The sequence below is a fragment of the Apium graveolens genome, chromosome 11 (genome assembly GCF_009905375.1).
Source record: "Apium graveolens cultivar Ventura chromosome 11, ASM990537v1, whole genome shotgun sequence".
NCBI classification, from domain to species: domain Eukaryota; kingdom Viridiplantae; phylum Streptophyta; class Magnoliopsida; order Apiales; family Apiaceae; genus Apium; species Apium graveolens.
The window spans coordinates 68,267,784-68,287,238 of NC_133657.1; the positions used below are offsets into that span (position 1 = coordinate 68,267,784).

At 34.8% G+C, this 19,455-nt stretch overlaps 1 protein-coding gene across 1 annotated transcript; it reads left to right on the forward strand.

Moving 5' to 3' along the window:
- The first annotated feature begins 1,853 nt into the window (after nucleotides 1-1,853).
- On the forward strand, nucleotides 1,854-6,523 carry LOC141697629 (uncharacterized). Its single transcript, XM_074502118.1, has 5 exons — nucleotides 1,854-3,004; nucleotides 3,309-3,484; nucleotides 3,769-4,999; nucleotides 5,368-5,519; nucleotides 5,615-6,523. Exons 2-5 carry the CDS (start codon nucleotides 3,323-3,325, stop codon nucleotides 6,113-6,115), a joined length of 2,046 nt encoding a protein of 681 aa, XP_074358219.1. The 5' UTR covers nucleotides 1,854-3,004; nucleotides 3,309-3,322; the 3' UTR covers nucleotides 6,116-6,523.
- Nucleotides 6,524-19,455: the final 12,932 nt, after the last annotated feature.

A 19,455-nucleotide genomic window follows, 5' to 3' on the forward strand; every position in this document is an offset into this window, starting at 1 on the left:
CTCTCCACTATACCCACTTTACACATATAATATTAATCCGTCCCACTACTTTACTCACTTTTTTAAATTTACTCTACTATTTTATCATTTTTATGTAAACATTTGGGACATTTGGGTGGGACGTAATAAATAACAATACGGGCGTGATGAGCTATCTAATAGAAGAGATGAATTTATGATACGTTGAGATGAGCATGTTTTAACATTGAAGGATCATCTGCATAATTTCACTTGTAAGCTCCTTTTCCCAGTCAAAAAAAGCCTCAATACAGTAATAGGAAGAGAATGCACTGCATCATCTTTGTTGTCTACTTCCCGTTCTAAAATTAAAGAATATTTTTTTTTTTTTTAACATTTGATGGATCATTGTAAAATTCAAACACGAGCCAGTTACTAGTATAAATTAACAAAATGATATAGTTACCTATTCTTATTGAAGAAATTTTTATACCAATAGTATTCAAATATCTTACTCAAGAAGCTAAAAAGATACTGCCAAAGATAATAATTAACATTAAACAATATGCCTAATCTAATGTACATCCAGAGATATTAAAAAGTTGAGTACTTTATTTGAGAAATAAATTCAAAGAAATCGAATTTAACTTAAATCCACATAATTTTGGTTCATAAACAATCATAATTCATATGCATCAATCACCAATCCATTTATCTATCGTTTCCCAAAACAAAAGACATCGTTATCGTTGAGCCGTCACTTTTTAAGGTATTTCTCTTGCTGTCTGAACTCCTGTCAATTTTATGTATATGTATATGTATATGTATGGATTCACTGGAGAAAATCAATTGTGCTATCGAACTCACTGAAACCAAAAAACAACATGTACAGAAAGCTATGCTTTCTTTACTAGTTGAGTGGAACAATTTAGACAACCATCTAGATTCTTCCACTCTACGTTTGTTACAAGATTGCTTCACCGATATTCAATTGAGGGAGGCTCGATTGAATCAAGTCGAGCAATCTGTAACAACCAGTAATCAGGCACTTAATGACATCCGGATTAGTTTGGAGAATAGAATGGGGGAAGTGGAGAGGAAAGAGAAGGATTTTCAAATTTATTTTGTGGAGAAATGTGAGGACTTGGAGTTTCAAGAGAGGAAAGTTGATGAGAAGAGAGTCCAAGTTGAAGGTGTTTTCGAGAAATTTTGTGCGGAGAAGAGGGAGTTGGAGGGAATTAGGGATTTTATCGAGGAGAGGTTTGAGGTTGTTAAGTTGAAGGAGAAGAGTATTGAGAATCGAGAAGTTAAGTTAGCAGGTATATGGAAAAAATTGGTGGAGTGGGAGAAGCGGCTTGAGGCAAGGGAAAAGGAAATTGAGATGGTTAAGAAAATTTTGCATGATATGTATGTGTAGTGAGTTTAATTTGCAAAAGGTCAAGTTGGATAAGGAAAAGAAAGAGCTTGATGTGAAGGTCAAGGAGTTTGAAGTGAAAGACAAGTGCTTCAAGGAGTGGGTTGTAATTATAGATCATAGGGAGAAAGAAATTGATGCGAAGAATGTTTTGAGCGAAGAAAGAATTAAAGGACTTGAAATTAAGGAGAAAAAACTTCAAGATCGGTTGAAAGGAATTGAATTGGAAGAGAAGCGGTTAAAAGAGTCGGTGGAAGCTATGGATTTGAAGAAGAAAGTAATTGAGCTCAAGTGTGTATCAAGTGAAGAAACATGTAGGGGAGTTGAAATTAGGGGAAAAAACTTCAAGATCAGCTGAAAGAATTTGAGTTGAAAGAGAAGCACTTCAAGGAGTGGGTGGGGAGCAAGGATTTGAAGGAAAAAGAAATTGATTTGAAGAATGCGTTGAGTGAAGAAAGATGCAAAAAACTTCAAGTTGGTGAGAAAAAACTTGATGATCAGATGAAAGAATTTGAACACAAAGAGAAGCATTTCAGAGAACAGGTTAAAAATATTGATATGAAGAAAAAGGAAGTTGAGTCAGGTAGGATTTTGAACGAAGAAAGATGCAAGAAACTCGATTTAATGGAGAATAACCATCAAAAGTTATTGACTGAGTTTAAATTAAAAGAGCAGCAATTCAGGGATCGCGTTAAAAGTTTTGAGGATAAGGAGAAAGTAGTTAATTCAATCCAAATGTCATGTGAAGAAAGATGCAGAAAATTTGAGTTGGACAAGGAAAAAGAATTTGAATTGAAAGAGAAGCACTTTAAAGAATTGGTTAATACCATTGATTTGAAGGAGAAAGAAATTGATTCAGTGTGGATTTTGAACGAAGAAAGATGTAAGAAGCTTGATTCGATGGAGAAAAATCTTCAGGAATTGTTGATTGGATTAAAACTGAAAGAGCAGCATGAATATAGACTCAAAAGTGTCGGGGCAGAGGAGAAACAAGCCGATTCAGTCAGAACTTTATGTGAAGATAGATATCGGAAATTTGAGTTGGAAAAGAAAGAATTAGAAGAACAGATGAAAGAATTGGAACAGAAAAAGAAGCAATGCAGCAATTTGGATCACTCAATAGTGAAACCTGAACCATGTAGTGTTGATGGTTCATATGCAGACATAAGATTTTCTATTACTATGGGTGGAAAGGATTTGCTTTTGTATTTAATTAATCACAGAAGGGATCTGAATTCCATGACTGACGAAGTTTTTAGGGTGCTTAGGATATCAGTGAATCCTGGAAAATTAGTTTTAGATGCTATGCAAGACTTTTACCTAATAATAGAAGATAAGGAGTTTGAAGGAGATGTAGTTTGTAAAAGTAGCATTCTTTTGTTGGAGCAGTTGATGAAAATTTGTCCTCAGATTCCACCACGTCTCAAAAAAGCAGCAATGGTACTTGCACACGAATGGGAGGACAAAATGAAGAGCTTAGGTGAAGTTACTGTTTTCCTGAATCTTTTCGCTTCGTATGGGCTTGGGCTGCTTTTGACCCAGAAGAGTTCTTTGGCATTTTTGAGGTTATTGGTCAGCATACACAAATTTCAGAATTATGCCAGCTCCTTGGTTACACCGAAAAAATCAGTGGTATATTTCTTGTTACTGCTTTCGAGTTTTTGCATAATTTCAAATCTACGAGATCGGCCGGAACAGAGATCATTCTTAGAAATCAATTTAATAACAAAAACTTCATGCCATTTTATCGAAGTAATTTTTTATTGCTGTAATAGTAATCCTATCTGATCACATATTGTGTCTCTCTGGTTGTCGTTAAGTATACCTTTCTTCTTATCTTGAAGTATTTAAATGTATACTTATCTTTAGAAAAATATGACCTCTTACCTTGCAAATATATGATATTATTAATATAACTTACTCTTATATCTGACAGATCTGATTCAAGTAATGTTAAAAAAGCAGCAGCATGTAAAAGCCATTAGATATGTTTGTGCTTTTGGTCTTCGTGACAAGTTTCAACCCGCATCACTTTTGAGAGACTTAATGAAGAATGCCGAAGAAGCCTCACATACGTTGTGCGAGAATTCAAGTTGCCCGGTTGACAAAAAAGTAAAAACCCTTTCTCTTGTCGCACTATATTAAATTTATGGCAGTTTTTGTGAGCTTATACTGACAAAAAAGGATATAGGATAAGTTTAATATATGGTTTGAAACATGAAATTATTATAATTATTATATTATTATTTATTTTTGGATTTATTAACTATTCATATATGATTAATTAGTATGTGCTCTCTCCACGCATGGAATTGTAAGATAAGCTAGCGTGTCGACTAAGATAGCAGATTAGATGGGAACTAAAAGTTGGAATCTGAAACAAACATTTTGTGCAGGATGAGGCCATAGACAACATTTTGGCTTCACTAAGAGAGGCACTTGTGTGCATTTTTCAGTACAAACTGGAATCAGAATACTCTCCAGAATTCGTTGGAAGATTTATTGAACAGCTTATACAGCAGAAGGAAGATGAGAAAATTAGGTTATCAGTCAGCAACGATATAGCGAAACAGGAGGCTGAGAAAAAATGTAATTCATCCACAGTTGTAATCGACCTGGCTGAGGACTGCATTACTCAGCCTAAAGCCAACTCCCCTATATTGGACGTTAGGTATGCGCTGGTTACTATCCTTTCTGACATGGACGGGATAAGTTTGCTGCATTTCTTGAGTGAAAATCCAGAAGATCATGAATTGATAGGCAGCGATATATTAAATTTTCTGAAGTTATCAGGGGAGCCTGCGAAGCTTGTCCTGCATGTCATTCGAGCTCCCCATTTAGAGATGGGAGGCAAGAATTTTGAATCCCCCGTGGTCATGAGAAGTTGCATTCTGTTGTTGGAACAACTCATGAATCTATCGCCAGAGATCAAGCAACAGGACAAAGAAGATGCAATGAAAGTTGCCTTTGATTGGAAAACAAGAATGAAGACTCCTCTTCAGGTCCTAGGCTTCTTGCATCTTATTTTTGCCTACGGTCTTAATTCAAGATTTGAGGCTAGTGAGCTTGAGAGGCACTTCGAATCAATTTCACACATTAAACATCTTCCTCAGTTATGCCAAGTCAGCCAATCATCGGATAAAAGGCCAAATCAGATTCCAACCTCAAGTATTTGTCATTGGCATCAAAATGATTCCTCTGTTCTTGAGACGGGCAAAGAGGAAGATAACATAACCAGTTTTATTCACTCAGAAAATTTAGCTAAACTTGTTTTAGACGCAATTCAGAGCTGTTATAACTCTAACCTTAATGGTAAAAGAAGTATAAATTCTATTGTTGTCAAGTGTTTTATAGTTTTGCTGGAGAAACTGTTGACAATTTCACCACAAATTCTACCTCATGTTAAAAAGAAGGCTGCCAAATTCGCAGTTGAGTGGAAAACACAGCTTTTAGATAATAGTACCAGGATACCTGTGGAGGTTTTTGGGTTTTTCAACCTTTTGGCAGTCTATAAGGTGGCTTCTTCAGTTGATTCAAATGAGCTTCTTGGCCTCTTGGAAAGCATTTATATGAGAAGGAGAGTGCCTCAATTAGTTCGGCTCCTAGGGCTGGCGCACAAAATTCCTGGTACGCTTTCTTGCCTTCTCTCTCATCTGATATTTGAATCCTAAAATTTGAGAAAAGAAAGTTGAGCCGCTCATCTTTATGGAGGCGCAGCCCATGTTTTAATGCTGTATATGGTAAAAGATCATTAAGGGTAAAATGGAATTTCAAATTTTATTAGTGCAGCATCAAAAAACGTTCTTGATGCCACGCCCTTATTAAGCTGGAAAAAAAAAATTGGGCTAGGCCTGTAAATTTAGCAGGTGCAACCAAGTGATGCCCACTTCAATATATTTTCTATCTGCAAAAAGATAATTGTATAGCAGCTGTAAGAGTCTTTTCTTTTCTATATAATTTTATGAAAACTGATGAATCTTGTTTTATGCCAACAGATTTCGTCGAAATTCTCATCCAAAAGGGGCACAGGCTTCAGGCAATCCGATACATATATGAATTTGAGCTTGTTGGGAAGTTCCTTCCAGTGCCCATCTTAAAAAATCACTTGAGCTTTAAGAAATTGTTGGATGCATCTGATGTCCGAGAAGTATGTTGTCCTTGATCCATTTCTAATCCCCATTCCTTTTCGTATTTAATCCAACTGTCAAGCTGATTTCTTATTTGTTTCAAATATTTTAACAGGGTAACATCGCCATTATAAGTAAACAACTTGCCATCCTTAGAGAAGTTGTAAAATGCGTCAAAGACCATCAGCTTGAGGCCGAGTATCCACTTGAAGATCTTATAGCTCAAGTTCAGAAGCTAGAAGAGCTGGCAAAGGAGTTTGCAGAAAGATCTCAACCGTATAATCATTTACAAAAGAAACATGTTTCAGGCCCGTATCCTAGCCCTGAAGCTCAAATGTCCACGAAGTTCAAAAGGAAACAAGCTGCAGGCCCATATCCTGGACCTGAAGCTCAAACGCAATGGCATATGAAAAAACATCTACGGATTCAGCCACCAGCAGGAACTTCCTTTAATGTTCGAGCTCCTGCCTTCAACTCAGTGGCAAACTTTGTACGTGGTGAGGGGGCCTATATGCAATATGGACCTCAAGCTCAAAGGCAATGGCAAATCAATCAATATCCGCAGACTGGACAACCAGGACATTCCCCAGTTCTTCCATCTCCTCCTTTTCACTAAATGACAAACTTCCTTAAATCTCCGCTTGTATTCAATCCACAGAATGCACTTCAATCATGATAGTAGCATTTGCAGAGCACTAAGCCAATAATTTATTGAACTTCTTTGATTTGGTATTAAGTCAAAGCAAGGAAAACGGGTGCTATGCTACTTGGTCTAGGACTAAACTTTTGGGGATTGTTACATGTTATTTGCATACAGGGCTTTAGATTGTTCCAACCCCCCCCCCCCCCCCCCCCCCCAAAAAACTCTACATTGCTCGAAATTCCAGGGACGATCTCTGATGTCTGAGGTCCGTGAGATCCACATGAATGCTCTAGTTTATGTTGTCATGTGAAAAAGTAAATTTCCATTTTTACTCATGCTTAAAAGTTTAATATAATGCTAGCTCTGAGGGGATATGTTAAAGTACCCTGTGATGGCCCTTTAACACATTATATAATTTAAATCTTTAAATGTAAATTGAATTTTTATGATATGAAGTGTGGTCATTTTAATTTTTATATAACAATTTCTATATATTATATTTGAATATCAAATTTTGTTTTCCAAATGAAACAAGAAATTTAAAAGTGATAAGGAACTAATCAGTATTTATTCACTATTTTTTAGTTTCAATTTCTTCATTTCAATTATAACACTAATATATATGGGTAGATGTAAACCCTAGAACATAAATTGAAAATATTCTTTTATGTTTTTTATTTAGAAATATTTAAATTTTGAAAACATAATATTACTAGCGGAAACATATACTCTTCTTGATATTTATATATGATAATGAAAGATAATTATTATTTTTAATTGTAAGATAATTTTATCCTGGGTCGGATTATATTTAATTTGATTTTTATTTTATTTTGTCCTGAAACTCATTATACTAAACAAATCTAACTAATTATATTTAGTTTGATTTTATTATTTTTTTAAAATCAGATCAATTTTATAATTTTGCTTTAACTTGGATTAATAGTATAATATTTTGTGCTTTCAAAAAAAAATAGTATAATATTTTGTTTTTGTAACGAATGAGATTTTCATAAATTATATCATGTGAATAAAATATATATTATGTGAATTATGTGTAAATTATGTGAATTAGTAAAAAAATATTTAAAAATAAATTATTTTTGCTTGACGTGTCCGTACAAGACTTAAGATATGAAGTGTGAATAATAATCGAGTTAAAGTGTCAGCCGGGACATTAGATGGGACCTAACCAGTAAAAGCTGATAAAATAAAAGTGAAATTGATAATATGATTAAGAAAAGAAATTTAGTGAAGTATGTGGAAAATATTCGATGAAAAAGGGTGTTATATGTTTATATGGTTATTTGATTAAGAGTATGTAAAACTGTTTATTATTTGAATTATCGATTGATCGATAATTGCGGAAAATAGTTATAAATAAAGTTTAAATGAGAAAATTGGTAGATATGAGATTTGATTGAATTAGATGCTTTAATATATGTTATTTGACCTTTACATGTGCAAATTTGTGATTGTGAATTTTTTAAATATTTTTACTAAATAATTTAGTTTATGAGAAATTAGGTTTATTTGATCTTTAAATATTTTTGTAAAATAATCAGAGTATGATCAAGTTATGAAACTTATTTTTTATCTCTGAAATGGTCCAAAGACTTTTTAAAAATAACGGTTGGATTTATTTTAAGGTTTTGATATTTAAAATAATTTTATAAAGGTTATTCCTATTTAATGTATTATTTTGTGAAATTCGCATAAAATAAACCGCTCACTCAGTTTCAGGTTATTTTCACCTTTTCATGATCCTAATATTTGAAATATTAAATTAATGCATCATTTTGCTCTAAAGGAAAAAAATCAGAAAATGATTTTTTATTTGTAAAATTACTTGAACACCCCTAGGTATATAAAACGCAGCAGGCCCATCTCTCTTTCTTTTCTTCCTTTCTCGCGGTTCTCTCTTTTCTCTCCCTCAAGCTCTCTCGTCTCTCTCACTCTCTACTCTCTCGTCTCTCTCACTCTCTACTCTCTCTGTCTCTCCCGATTTCTTGCTCCTTTCTATAGTTTTCTGTGTTTGCATGCTTGTTTCTCTGAGTTGTTTTGAAACCCCAATTCAGATTTGGTTCGATTTTTCTGAATTGTTAATCGCGTGGTATGGTTTTGTGATTTACCAGTGATGATAATCATGTTTACATTGTTAATTGACTTAATTGGTGGCTTTTAAGGGCTGGAAACCCCGATTGGAGCACCTCCGGAAAACCGCCGCCACTGGTGATGAACTCCGATAAACCGGTGGTGGGCCGTGATGCTTGACTGAGCCCTAAAAACTAATAATAAATTTCATTTCGTGGTTGCATATTAGAAGTTCAAAAATTTCATATTTTTGTTTCTAGAATTTTCGAATTTTGATCCGACTTTTACTTTGAATTCGATATTTACGTGGATATACGAGTATATACTTGTATTTATGTGAGCCGATTTATATTGCATGTCAACAAAAGTTTATTTTATGAAACTTTTAGATTCTTATTAGTTTTGAAATTATCGGAATTCGGTACAGTTTTGTGCTTATCGATGTGATATGAATCTGAGAACTTGATTAATGCGTGTTTATAGAATTGCATGTTGTAACTGCAAAGTTTCAAATTTTATAAATGTTATTCTTGAAATTTTGATTCGGTTCATGCCAAACTCGAATTAGTTGAATATGAAAATATGGTATTCGGTTGTTGATAGTAGCTTCGTGTTGTTAAGTAGTATTATTGAATAATTAGAAGAATATAAACTGTTAGAAGCAATTGATGATACTGGCAGAAACTATCAGAAGTTCACATCAGAACTTATATCAACGGATGATGATATCAAAGGATGATGATATCAACGGATGATGATGTCAGCGGATGATAATCAGTATTTATCACATCAGTTGATCTTTGATAAGGAAAAGGAAACAGAAACTCAAGGCGGTGAAGGACTTTATCTCAGAAGCAATCATACATGGATAGGTTTCTTTATTGTAATAGAATAGGATTTCTTATTTGATTGTGTAGTTGTGCTCTATATAAATCACGGATTAGGTTCATGTTATATGCATTGCGAACATTATTATATCCTCCTCATAACCTAACAGCTCTTAAGGATATTTGTTCATCCTTTTGAGAGAGTACGTTTGTAATCAATTTTTATCTGTTAATATAAAAACTATTGATTCTGTTGAAGCTTTATTGAAATATTTGAATAAACTGTATTCACCCCCCTCTACAGTTGATTACGGACCTAATAATTGGTATCAGATCTTGATGTTAACATACAAATAGTTTAAGATATGAAAATCAATCTTCAATGTATGAAAAAGAAGAAGAACCAAAGAATCCAAAACCAACACCCCAGCCACATCAACATGAGTAGGTATGAAGCAATCAAGGTGCCAATGTTGAAGATACATGAATATCCAATATGGAAAGTTAGGATGACTATGTGTTTGGAAGCCACAGTACCTGAATATCTAAGCAGGATTTATGATGGTCCTCATAAACCAAGGAAGGTAGTTGTTTCTGTTGGAGGACAACCAGAAAAGATGGTCGACAAAGAAAGGAAGGACTACTATCCTGAAGATCTTTCATCTATTATGAAGGATGCTAAAGTCAGACACATCTTGCACAACAGTCTTGATAGTGTTATGTCTAATAAAGTTATTGGATGTAAGACAGCAAAAGCGATATGGGATGCTTTAAAAGTAAAGTTTCAAGGCACAACTGCTATCAAGAAGAACATGAGAAAAGTACTTACTAAAAAATATGAGCACTTTGACTCAAGAGACAATGAGTCCTTAACTGAGATATATGATACGTTTCAGAAGCTGCTAAATGACTTATCTCTTGTCAACAAGGAATATGATTTAGAGGACCCAAACTTGAAGTTTCTACTTGCTCTCCCTGAAAAGTGGGACTTTAAGGTCACATCAATAAGGGATAACTATCAACTTGATGATACACCTCTAGATGATATCTATGGAATAATGAAAACTCATGAACTAGAGATAGAGCAAAGGAGCAAGAGAAAAGGATCCAAGTCTAGACTAGTTGCACTCAAAATGGAAGAGAAGCCAAATGAGAAAGCTAGGAGAAAAAAGCTACTCCAAAGGAAAAGCTATGATTGCAAAGTCAGATAATGAATCATCAAACTCTGATGATGACTCAAATGCTGATAATTAATCAGATAATGACAGTGATCATGACAACAATGAAGACATGGAGCAAATGGCTGCCCTATTGGTTAAAAGCTTCAAGAAGATGGTCAACAAGAACTTCAAGAAAAGAAAAAGATTTTCCAGAAAAGGTTCCAGTTCCTCAAACTCTGATAAGAGGAACAACAGAAGAAATACTGATTGGAAGGAATCAAAATCTAGAAAACTTGACAAGTCAAAGGAGAGATGCTACAACTGTGATGGAATTGGACATTTTGCAGCTGACTGCAGAAAACCCAGAGCAGAGAAGAAATGAGTCTTGATCTCAAAGAAGAAAAACTTGGATGATTCATCAGAATTATATGATGAGGTCAATTATGCTCTCATAGAAAATGCTGATACTGAGGATAACAATGCTGAATTAAAGGTACCCCATACTACTCTTGCTTTTGATACTGATGATATTTATGAACTAAGATTATTTCTTAAGTCTCTGTATGTTAGTTATATGGATCAAACCTTAGAGAACAATAGAATCAAGAGTGAAAACTCTGAGTTAAAGAAAATGAATGATCACCTAGAAATTGAGTTGCTTTCCATGCTAGAAATTCAAAAGGAAAGAGATAATGCTGTTTATGTTAAAGATAAATTGTTAGAAAAGCATGCTAATCTAGAAAAGGGGTTAGCTAAAGAAAGAGATATTAAACTTTGGATTAACTCAGGAAAGACACCTCAGGAAATTTTAGAGAATGGATGTTGGGGAACAGGATTAGGATATGCCAATAGATCAAATTCTGATAAGAAAATTGAAAAAGAAACCGAGAAAAATAAACCAGTAAGTACTAATACTAAGGTCAAACTGAATAAGGTTCAGTTGAAGACTATTAAGTTTAATCCAAGTGTTGATACTATTAAATCAGTTAATGAGGTAGGTTCAACCTCAGCACCCAGGTCAAACTTAATTGCTGATAAGAGTGAAGAGGTTCACAAAAAATTAGTAAATATTTATTTAATGACTCAGAAACAGCTTAAGCAAAAGCTGAAGGATTTACACATGGAGGACCAGAAGAAAAGGCCTAGGAAAAATAGGAATGACAAAGTAGGTGTTAATAAGAATTGTAACTATGTAACTCCTCCCAATGCACCTAGAAAGGCCTGTTTGAACTGTGGTAGTACTAATCATCTTGCTAATTCTTGCAGGAAAAATAAAGAGATAAATACTGTTCCTTCCAAATCAGAGTTTATAAATAGAACAGTTAGATATAAACTACAGAGTCCTTGTTTTTATTATGGTAGTGTTTGACACTCTATCTATACATGTAAAGAGTATCACAGTTTTTATTATGATTATTATAAACAAAAACCCTTTTTAATTAAAGCAAAATCTATTTCCGCATGTATAAATACTGATAGTAAGGATGTTAACATAAACTCTAATAAAAAGTCTTCTGCTGTATATGTTAACAAACTTAAAAAGACCAAAGGATCCAAGCAAGTCTGGGTCCTTAAAAACACTAACTGATTTCAAATACCGATTGCAGGGTAACAGGAGGAATACTCTAGTCTTGGACAGTGGATGCTCAGGACACATGACTGGTTATAAATCCCTTTTATCAGAATTTGAGGAGAAAGCTGGCCCAAGTGTTTCTTATGGAGATGGAAACTTAGAAAAAAACTTGGGATATGGCAAAATCAAAGTTAGAAATGTCATCATTAAAAATGTATCTCTGGTTGCAGGACTCAAGCATAATCTGATCAGTGTGAGTCAAATCTGTGACAGAGGTTACCATGTCAACTTCTATGAGGAGCATTGTGAATTGTGTGAAAGACTGATGGCAAAATTGTAATGACTGGTGTAAGACATGGTAGCTTATATGAAGTCAGGGTCTCCACAAATACTGATAATTCAGAAATTTTTCTACTTAATAGAGCATCTGTGTAAGACATGGTATTTTATATGCAGTCTAGGTATCAAATGAGAATGATGGGAGAATTGAGTTATTTTTTGGGGTTACAAATTAAACAGACTGATGAAGGGATCTTCATAAATCAATCGAAATACACCAGGAATTTGCTCAAAGGATTTGGAATGCAAGACAGCTCAACTGCATCAACTCCCATGGCGACTGCAACCAAGTTAGATTTAAATACCGGTTCTTCAGTAGATATAACTAACTACAGAGGTATGATTGGCTCACTCCTATATTTGACTGCTAGTAGACCTGATATCATGTATGCTACCTGTCTCTGTGCAAGGTTCTAAGCTGATCCAAGGGAACCTCATCTATTCGTTGTGAAAAGAATTTTTAAATATCTCAAAGGGACCATTAATCTGGGATTATGGTATCCTAGAGATTCAGACTTTAAGCTAATTGGACATTCAAATGCTGATTCTGCAGGATGCAAAATAGATAGGAAAAACACTTTTGGAAGCTGCCAATTTCTTGGTGGCAGATTCATTTTTTGGTATAGCAAGAAGCAAAAGTCAATTTCCATATCAACTACAGAAGCATACTATATTGCTGCAGAAAGTTGTTGTGCTCAGTAACTATGAATGAAGAATCAGATCTGGATTATGGGTTAGACTATTCTGCTATTCCTATATATTGTGATAATCTGTTAGATATATTTGTGATGTCATGTCTAATCTGATTTGTTTAGTTTCAGAACTTACTATCAGAACTTAACTGAAAATCAGAACTTACTGAAGACAGGAAGTTATCAGAACTTTAGCCATCAGGTCTTACATCAGAACTTAAGTGCAGATACACTTCAGGGATGAAAAGCGGCTGATTTACAGGAGAGGATCTGGATTAAACAAAAGAAGATATGCTTGGAGAGTTGTACAGCTAAAGGACTACAGTAGATAATCTCTGATTAATGTATTTCAGGAAACAGAACATATCATATCAATTAGGAGATATCTTATAACTGCATAGTATATAAACACAGATTAGGGTTTACACTATAGGTGTTATCATTCACGAGAATATTATTCATTGTAACCCTGGCAGCTCTTAGTGATATCATACATCACCGAGAGAGTAGATTAAACCTACTGTAACAGAGTTTGATATATTGAATAAACTTGTTTTCTGTTACATACTTGTGTTTATAATCGAATTGATTATAGACACTATATACAACCCCCTTCTATAGTATCATTGAGGCCTAACAAGTGGTATTAGAGCCAATCTGTTAAGCTTACAAACAGTTAAGATCCAAACAAACAATCAATCATGTCTGATCAATAAAAAACACAAGACTCTCAAGAACCTGCAAAGGTTCAACCCATTCAAAACACCAGTAGATATGAAACCATTAGGGTTCCTATACTCTGGGTGTCTGAGTACCCTGTATGGAGTGTGAAGATGGCCATATTTCTGGAAGCTACAGATCCAGAATATTTAGATAGAATTTATGATGGTCCACACAAGCCCATAAAGCTTTCTGTTGCAGTTGGGAATGAGCCACAGAAGATGATTCCCAAAGAAAAGAGAGAACTCACCACGAAAGACATCTCTTCACTAGGCAAGGATGCAAAAGTAAGACACTTGCTTCATAGTGCACTTGACAATGTCATGTCAAACAGGGTGATTGGATGCAAGACTGTAAAAGAAATCTGGGATGCATTGGAAGTGAGATGTCAAGGAACCAATGTCATCAAAAAGAACAGGAAGACAATACTCACACATGAGTATGAGCACTTTGACTCAAAATCTGATGAGTCACTAACTGATACATATGACAGATTCACAAAGATATTAAATGATCTGTCACTAGTGGATAAGGAATATGATCCAGAAGATTCAAATCTGAAATTCCTACTAGCTCTTCCTGAAAAGTGGGATTTGAAAGCTACTACAATAAGAGACAACTATGAACTTGCTGATATGTCTCTTGATGAAATCTATGGGATGCTCAAGACTCGTGAAGAAAGAAGAGGCATGGAGGGAAGTCTAAGACAGTTGCTTTAAAGACTGAAGAAAAGCCAATTGTCTCTAGGAAGGCAAAAGGAAAGGCTCTCATCATACAGTCTACTTCAGAGTCATCAGATTCTGATGATGATGATTCAGAACCCGAAAATTTATCTGAAATGGATGTTGATGCAGAGATGATGCAACTGTGTGCTCTTATGGTGAAGGGCATCACAAAGATAGCCTACAAGAAATTCAGAAAGGGTAAGAAGTTTTCCAGGAAAGGTGGAAGTTCTGACAAGAAAGAGTTCAGAAAGACTGAAGGCAAAGGAGGAAAGTCTGACAGAGGAGACAACTCAAATGTCAAATTCTAAAATTGTGGTGAAAGAGGCCACACCTCTCTTGATTGCAAGAAAGAAAAAGGTGATAAAGGCCAGGCACTTATCACAAAGAAAAAAAACTGGGCAGACACTTCATAATCTGAAGAAGAGGTGAACTATGCCTTAATGGTAAATGCTGATAGAAGTTCTGATGCTGCTGAACTAAAGGCACCTCTATCAACTCTTTCTTTTGATATAGAAGATATTACTGAGTTGAGATTATTTCTGAAAAACATTTATATTAGCTATAGAGATCAGACTTTAGAGAATGAAAGATTAAAATCTGAAAATCTAAAGTACAAAAACAGAAATAGCTATCTTGAAGAAGAGTTAGTCAAGATGAACACTATTCAGACAGAGAGAGATAATGCTGTGTATGTTAAGAATGAATTGCTTAAACAGAATGATTATCTAAAACTGAATTAGAAAAAGAAAGAGAAGTCATTAGGACTTGGACTAACTCAGGCAGAGCAACTCAGAATATTCTAAGTAGTGGAAACTGGAAAGAGGGGTTAGGTTATAAAGATGATAAAAGTGAGAAAGGGACTTTGTCAATTAAGCCAATTGCTATCAAACAGACTGAAAAGCCAAAGGTAAATCCTGTTAAATTTATTGCAAAAACTGTTGTGTCTGATTCTGAAGAGATGAAAGACTCTAAAATAAAAGTCAAAGGAAAGTCAACTTCTAACAAATTAAAACAGGATAAACCAGCTTTGGTAAACATTGGCTTAATGACAAAGAAGCAGCTTAAGTATAAGCTGAAAGAGATTAAAAATGTGAACAAGGTAAAGGAAGCTAGGAAAAATAGGAATGGAAAGGAAGGTGTGAATAAAAGTAATAATTATATGCATATTCCTAATGCTCCTAGAAATAAATGCTATAATTGCGGAAACTCTAACCATCTTGCTTCTTTTTGCAGGAAAAATAAAGATATAAACTCTTTACCTCCTAGATCAGGAGTTAAGAGTCAGTTTGTTAGGTTTAAACCATAAAATCCTTGTTTTCATTGTGGTAGCTTATGGCATTCTATTTATACTTGTAAGGAATATCATATTCTGTACTATGATTATTATGAAATAAAATCTTCTTTAAAGAAAATTAGTGTAATTCCTTCTAGTGTAAATTCTGATGCAAAGTCTGATATAAAGTCTGATAAAAAGCATGTTAGCATAAACTCTAAAACTAAATCCGCTGCAAATGCTAACAAACTTAACAAGACCAAAGGATCCAAGCAAGTCTGGGTCCTTAAAACTAATCAATAGTGGTCTTTGTGATTGCAGGGCAACAGGAAAAATATCCTGGTTCGGGACAGTGGATGTTCATGACATATGACTGGAAATAAAGCACTGCTATCAGACTTTGTGGAGAAAGCTGGCCCAAGAGTTTCTTATGGAGATGGCAACATGGGAAAGACTCTGGGATATGGCAATATCAATCTTGGGAATGTCATAATTGAAACAGTAGCTCTTGTCTCAGGACTTAAACACAATCTGCTAAGTGTGAGTCAAATTTGTGACAGAGGTTATCATGTGAATTTCTTCGAAGAACACTGTGAAGTTGTAAGTAATTCTACAGGCGAAGTGGTTCTGAAAGGTTACAGACATGGTAACATATATGAAGCCAGACTTTTAACAAATTATGATGGTTCTGCAATCTGTTTGTTAAAGCAGAGCATCAATTGAAGAAAGCTGGAATTGGCACAAGAGACTCTCTCATTTAAATTTCAACAACATAAATGAGCTAGTAAAGAAAGATCTTGTGAGAGGACTGCCAAAATCAATATTTGCTCCTGATGGTCTTTGTGACTCATGTCAAAAGGCAAAACAAAGAAAATTTCATTCAAGAGCAAAACTGAATCCTCAATTCTTGAGCCTTATCACTTACTGCATGTTGATCTATATGGTCCAGTCAATGTCATGTCTATTGCAAAGAAGAAATATGCTATGGTTATAGTGGATAAGTTCACAAGATACACTTGGGTGTATTTCTTGCACAAGAAGAATGAAACTGCATCTACTCTAACTGATCATGTCAGACAGCTGGATAAGTTAGCCAAAGATTCTGTTAAAATAATACGAAGTGAATATGGCACTGAGTTCAAGAATTCAATCTTGGAAGAGTTCTGCAAAGAGAAAGGAATAAAGTAGGAATTTTCTGCACCTGGAACTCCACGGCAGAATGGAGTTGTAGAAAGAAAGAACAGAACTCTTATTGAAGCTGCACGAACTATGCTTGATGAAGCAAAGCTACCAACCTATTTTTGGGCTGAAGCTGTGCATACTGCTTATTTTACACAGAATGCTACACTCATAAACAAGCATGGAAAAACACTATATGAGATGGTGAAGAAAAAGAAGCCAAATCTGAAATACTTTCATGTATTTGGATGCAAGTGTTTTGTTCTTAAGACTCATCCTGAACAGCTGTCAAAATTTGATCTAAAAGCCGATGAAGGAATTTTTGTTGGATATCCACTTTCCACAAAAGCCTTCAGAGTCTATAGTTTAAGAACAAGGATTGTCATGAAATCTATCAATGTATCTTTTGATGATAAAAAGATTACTGGAATTGAAGATTTCAATGATCATGATCAGTTGAGATTTGAAAATGAAGATGTAAATTCTGATTCTGTAAATTCTGATGACCTAAATCCTGATCCTGTAAGTTCTGACGGGTTAAATTCTGATGTCATTGAAACTGTGGTAACTGCTCCAAAGATAAATGCACCTGTTCAGGGGGAGCAAGACGATGATCATACCACATATCAAGACTCTCAAGAAGTATCAGAACTAGTCACTGGCTCTTCAAGTTCTGATTCATCAAGTTCTGATGAGCCAAATACTGACAATTCTGGAAACTCTAATTCTTCAATTCCTGAAGGATCCAACTCAAATTCTGGAATCTCAGAGAGCATAACTTCAGGGGGAGCATCAGAAAATGCTGATGGAGACAACATGGATCATGGGGGAGGATCCAGTTCTAGAGATCAACTTCCATCTGCAAGGAAGTGGACTAAATCACGCACACCTGACTTAATAATTGGAGATCCTGAAGTAGGTGTCAGAACTAGAACAACAACAACAAATGAATGTCTCTATCATTCCTTTTTATCTCAAACTGAACCAAAGAAAGTGGAAGCAGCTCTTCAAGATGCTGATTGGGTGCAAGCAATGCAGGAAAAGTTATATGAATTTAAAAGAAATAAAGTCTGGACCCTAGTACCAAGACCAAAGGACAGATCAATTGTTGGTACAAAATGGGTGTTCAGAAATAGAACTGACAGTGATGGCATAATTACAAGAAACAAAGCAAGGCTGGTTGCTAAAGGTTACTCTCAACAAGAGGGTATTGACTAAGATGAAACATTTGCTCTAGTTGCTAGATTGGAAGCCATAAGAATCTTTTTGGCTTATGCTGCTCACAAGAAGTTTAAAGTCTTTCAAATGGATGTGAAAACTGTATTTCTCAATGGAGAATTGGAAGAAGAGGTATATGTTGAACAACCTCCAGGCTTTGTATATCCAAAATTTCGAAATCATGTCTACAGGCTTGACAAAGCACTTTATGGCCTTAAGCAAGCTCCTAGAGCATGGTATGAGACTCTGGCTCAATTCCTTCTGGAAAGTGGATTTCACAGAGGCACATTTGACAAGAATTTATTCTACCTCAACCATGGAAAGGACTTACTTTTAGTACAGATATATGTTGATGATATCATCTTTGGCTCTACAAATACAAAACTTTGTGAAAGATTTTCCAAGTTAATGCAGTCAAGATATCAAATGAGTATGATAGGAGAGTTGAGTTATTTTCTGGGACTTCAAGTCAAACAAATTGAAGAAGGTACTTTTATCAGTCAATCCAAGTACACCAGATTTCTACTCAAGAAATTTGGAATGCAAGACAGTTCTACTGCATCAACTCCCATGGCCACTGCCACCAAGTTAGATAAAGATACTGGAGCATCAGTAGATATTACTAACTACAGAGGTATGCTTGGCTATTTACTCTATTTAACTGCAAGTAGACCAGATATCATGTATGCTACCTGTCTTTGTGCAAGATTTCAGGCTGATCCAAGAGAACTTTATCTAATAGCTGTGAAAAGAATTTTCAAATACCTCAAGGGTATAGCCGATCTAGGATTGTGGTATCCTAGGGAATCAGATTTTAAGCCAATAGGTTACTCAGATGCAGATTTTGCAGGATGCAAAATAGATAGGAAAAGCACTAGTGGAAGTTGCCAATTTCTTGGAGGCAGATTGGTTTCTTGGTTTAGCAAGAAATAAAAATCAATGTCCACATAAACTGCAGAAGCAGAATATATTGCTGCAGGAAGCTGTTGTGCACATATTCTGTGGATGAAGAATCAGTTACTGGACTATGGGTTGGAATTTTCTAAAATATCTATTTACTGTGATAATCAAAGTGCTATTGCTATGAAAGGAAATCCAGTTTAACACTCAACAACAAAGCACATCAGCATTAGGTACCATTTCATAAGGGAACATGTGATGGAATGTACAGTGGAATTGCATTTTGTTCCAACAGATAAACAACTAGCAGATATCTTCACAAAACCACTATGTGAAGCTACTTTTACAAGACTGGTAAATGAACTTGGAATGGTTTCGGGTTCTTTCTCAAAATTTGTTTAGTTTTTGTTCTCATACATCAGACTTTATGATCAGTGTTTACAGATTTTCTTATCTCAATATAATATATGCTTAAAGTGTAACATATTAAACACTGCTTATTATCTGATGTGATTCTATAAACTCTGAAAGTGTTTTGAATGTTCTGTGACTATTCAATCCAATGAGGATTATTTTGTTAGATGCTGACTTAGTAGTCTTTAACAAACTATGT

Excerpts from the sequence above, each read along its gene's own strand:
- LOC141697629 (XM_074502118.1), top strand. The coding sequence starts at position 3,323 with ATGTTAAAAAAGCAGCAGCATGTAAAAGCCATTAGATATGTTTGTGCT. Across the intron at positions 3,485-3,768 it reads GTTGCCCGGTTGACAAAAAA|GATGAGGCCATAGACAACAT; the intron begins GTAAAAACCCTT and ends CATTTTGTGCAG. Across the intron at positions 5,000-5,367 it reads GCTGGCGCACAAAATTCCTG|ATTTCGTCGAAATTCTCATC; the intron begins GTACGCTTTCTT and ends TTATGCCAACAG.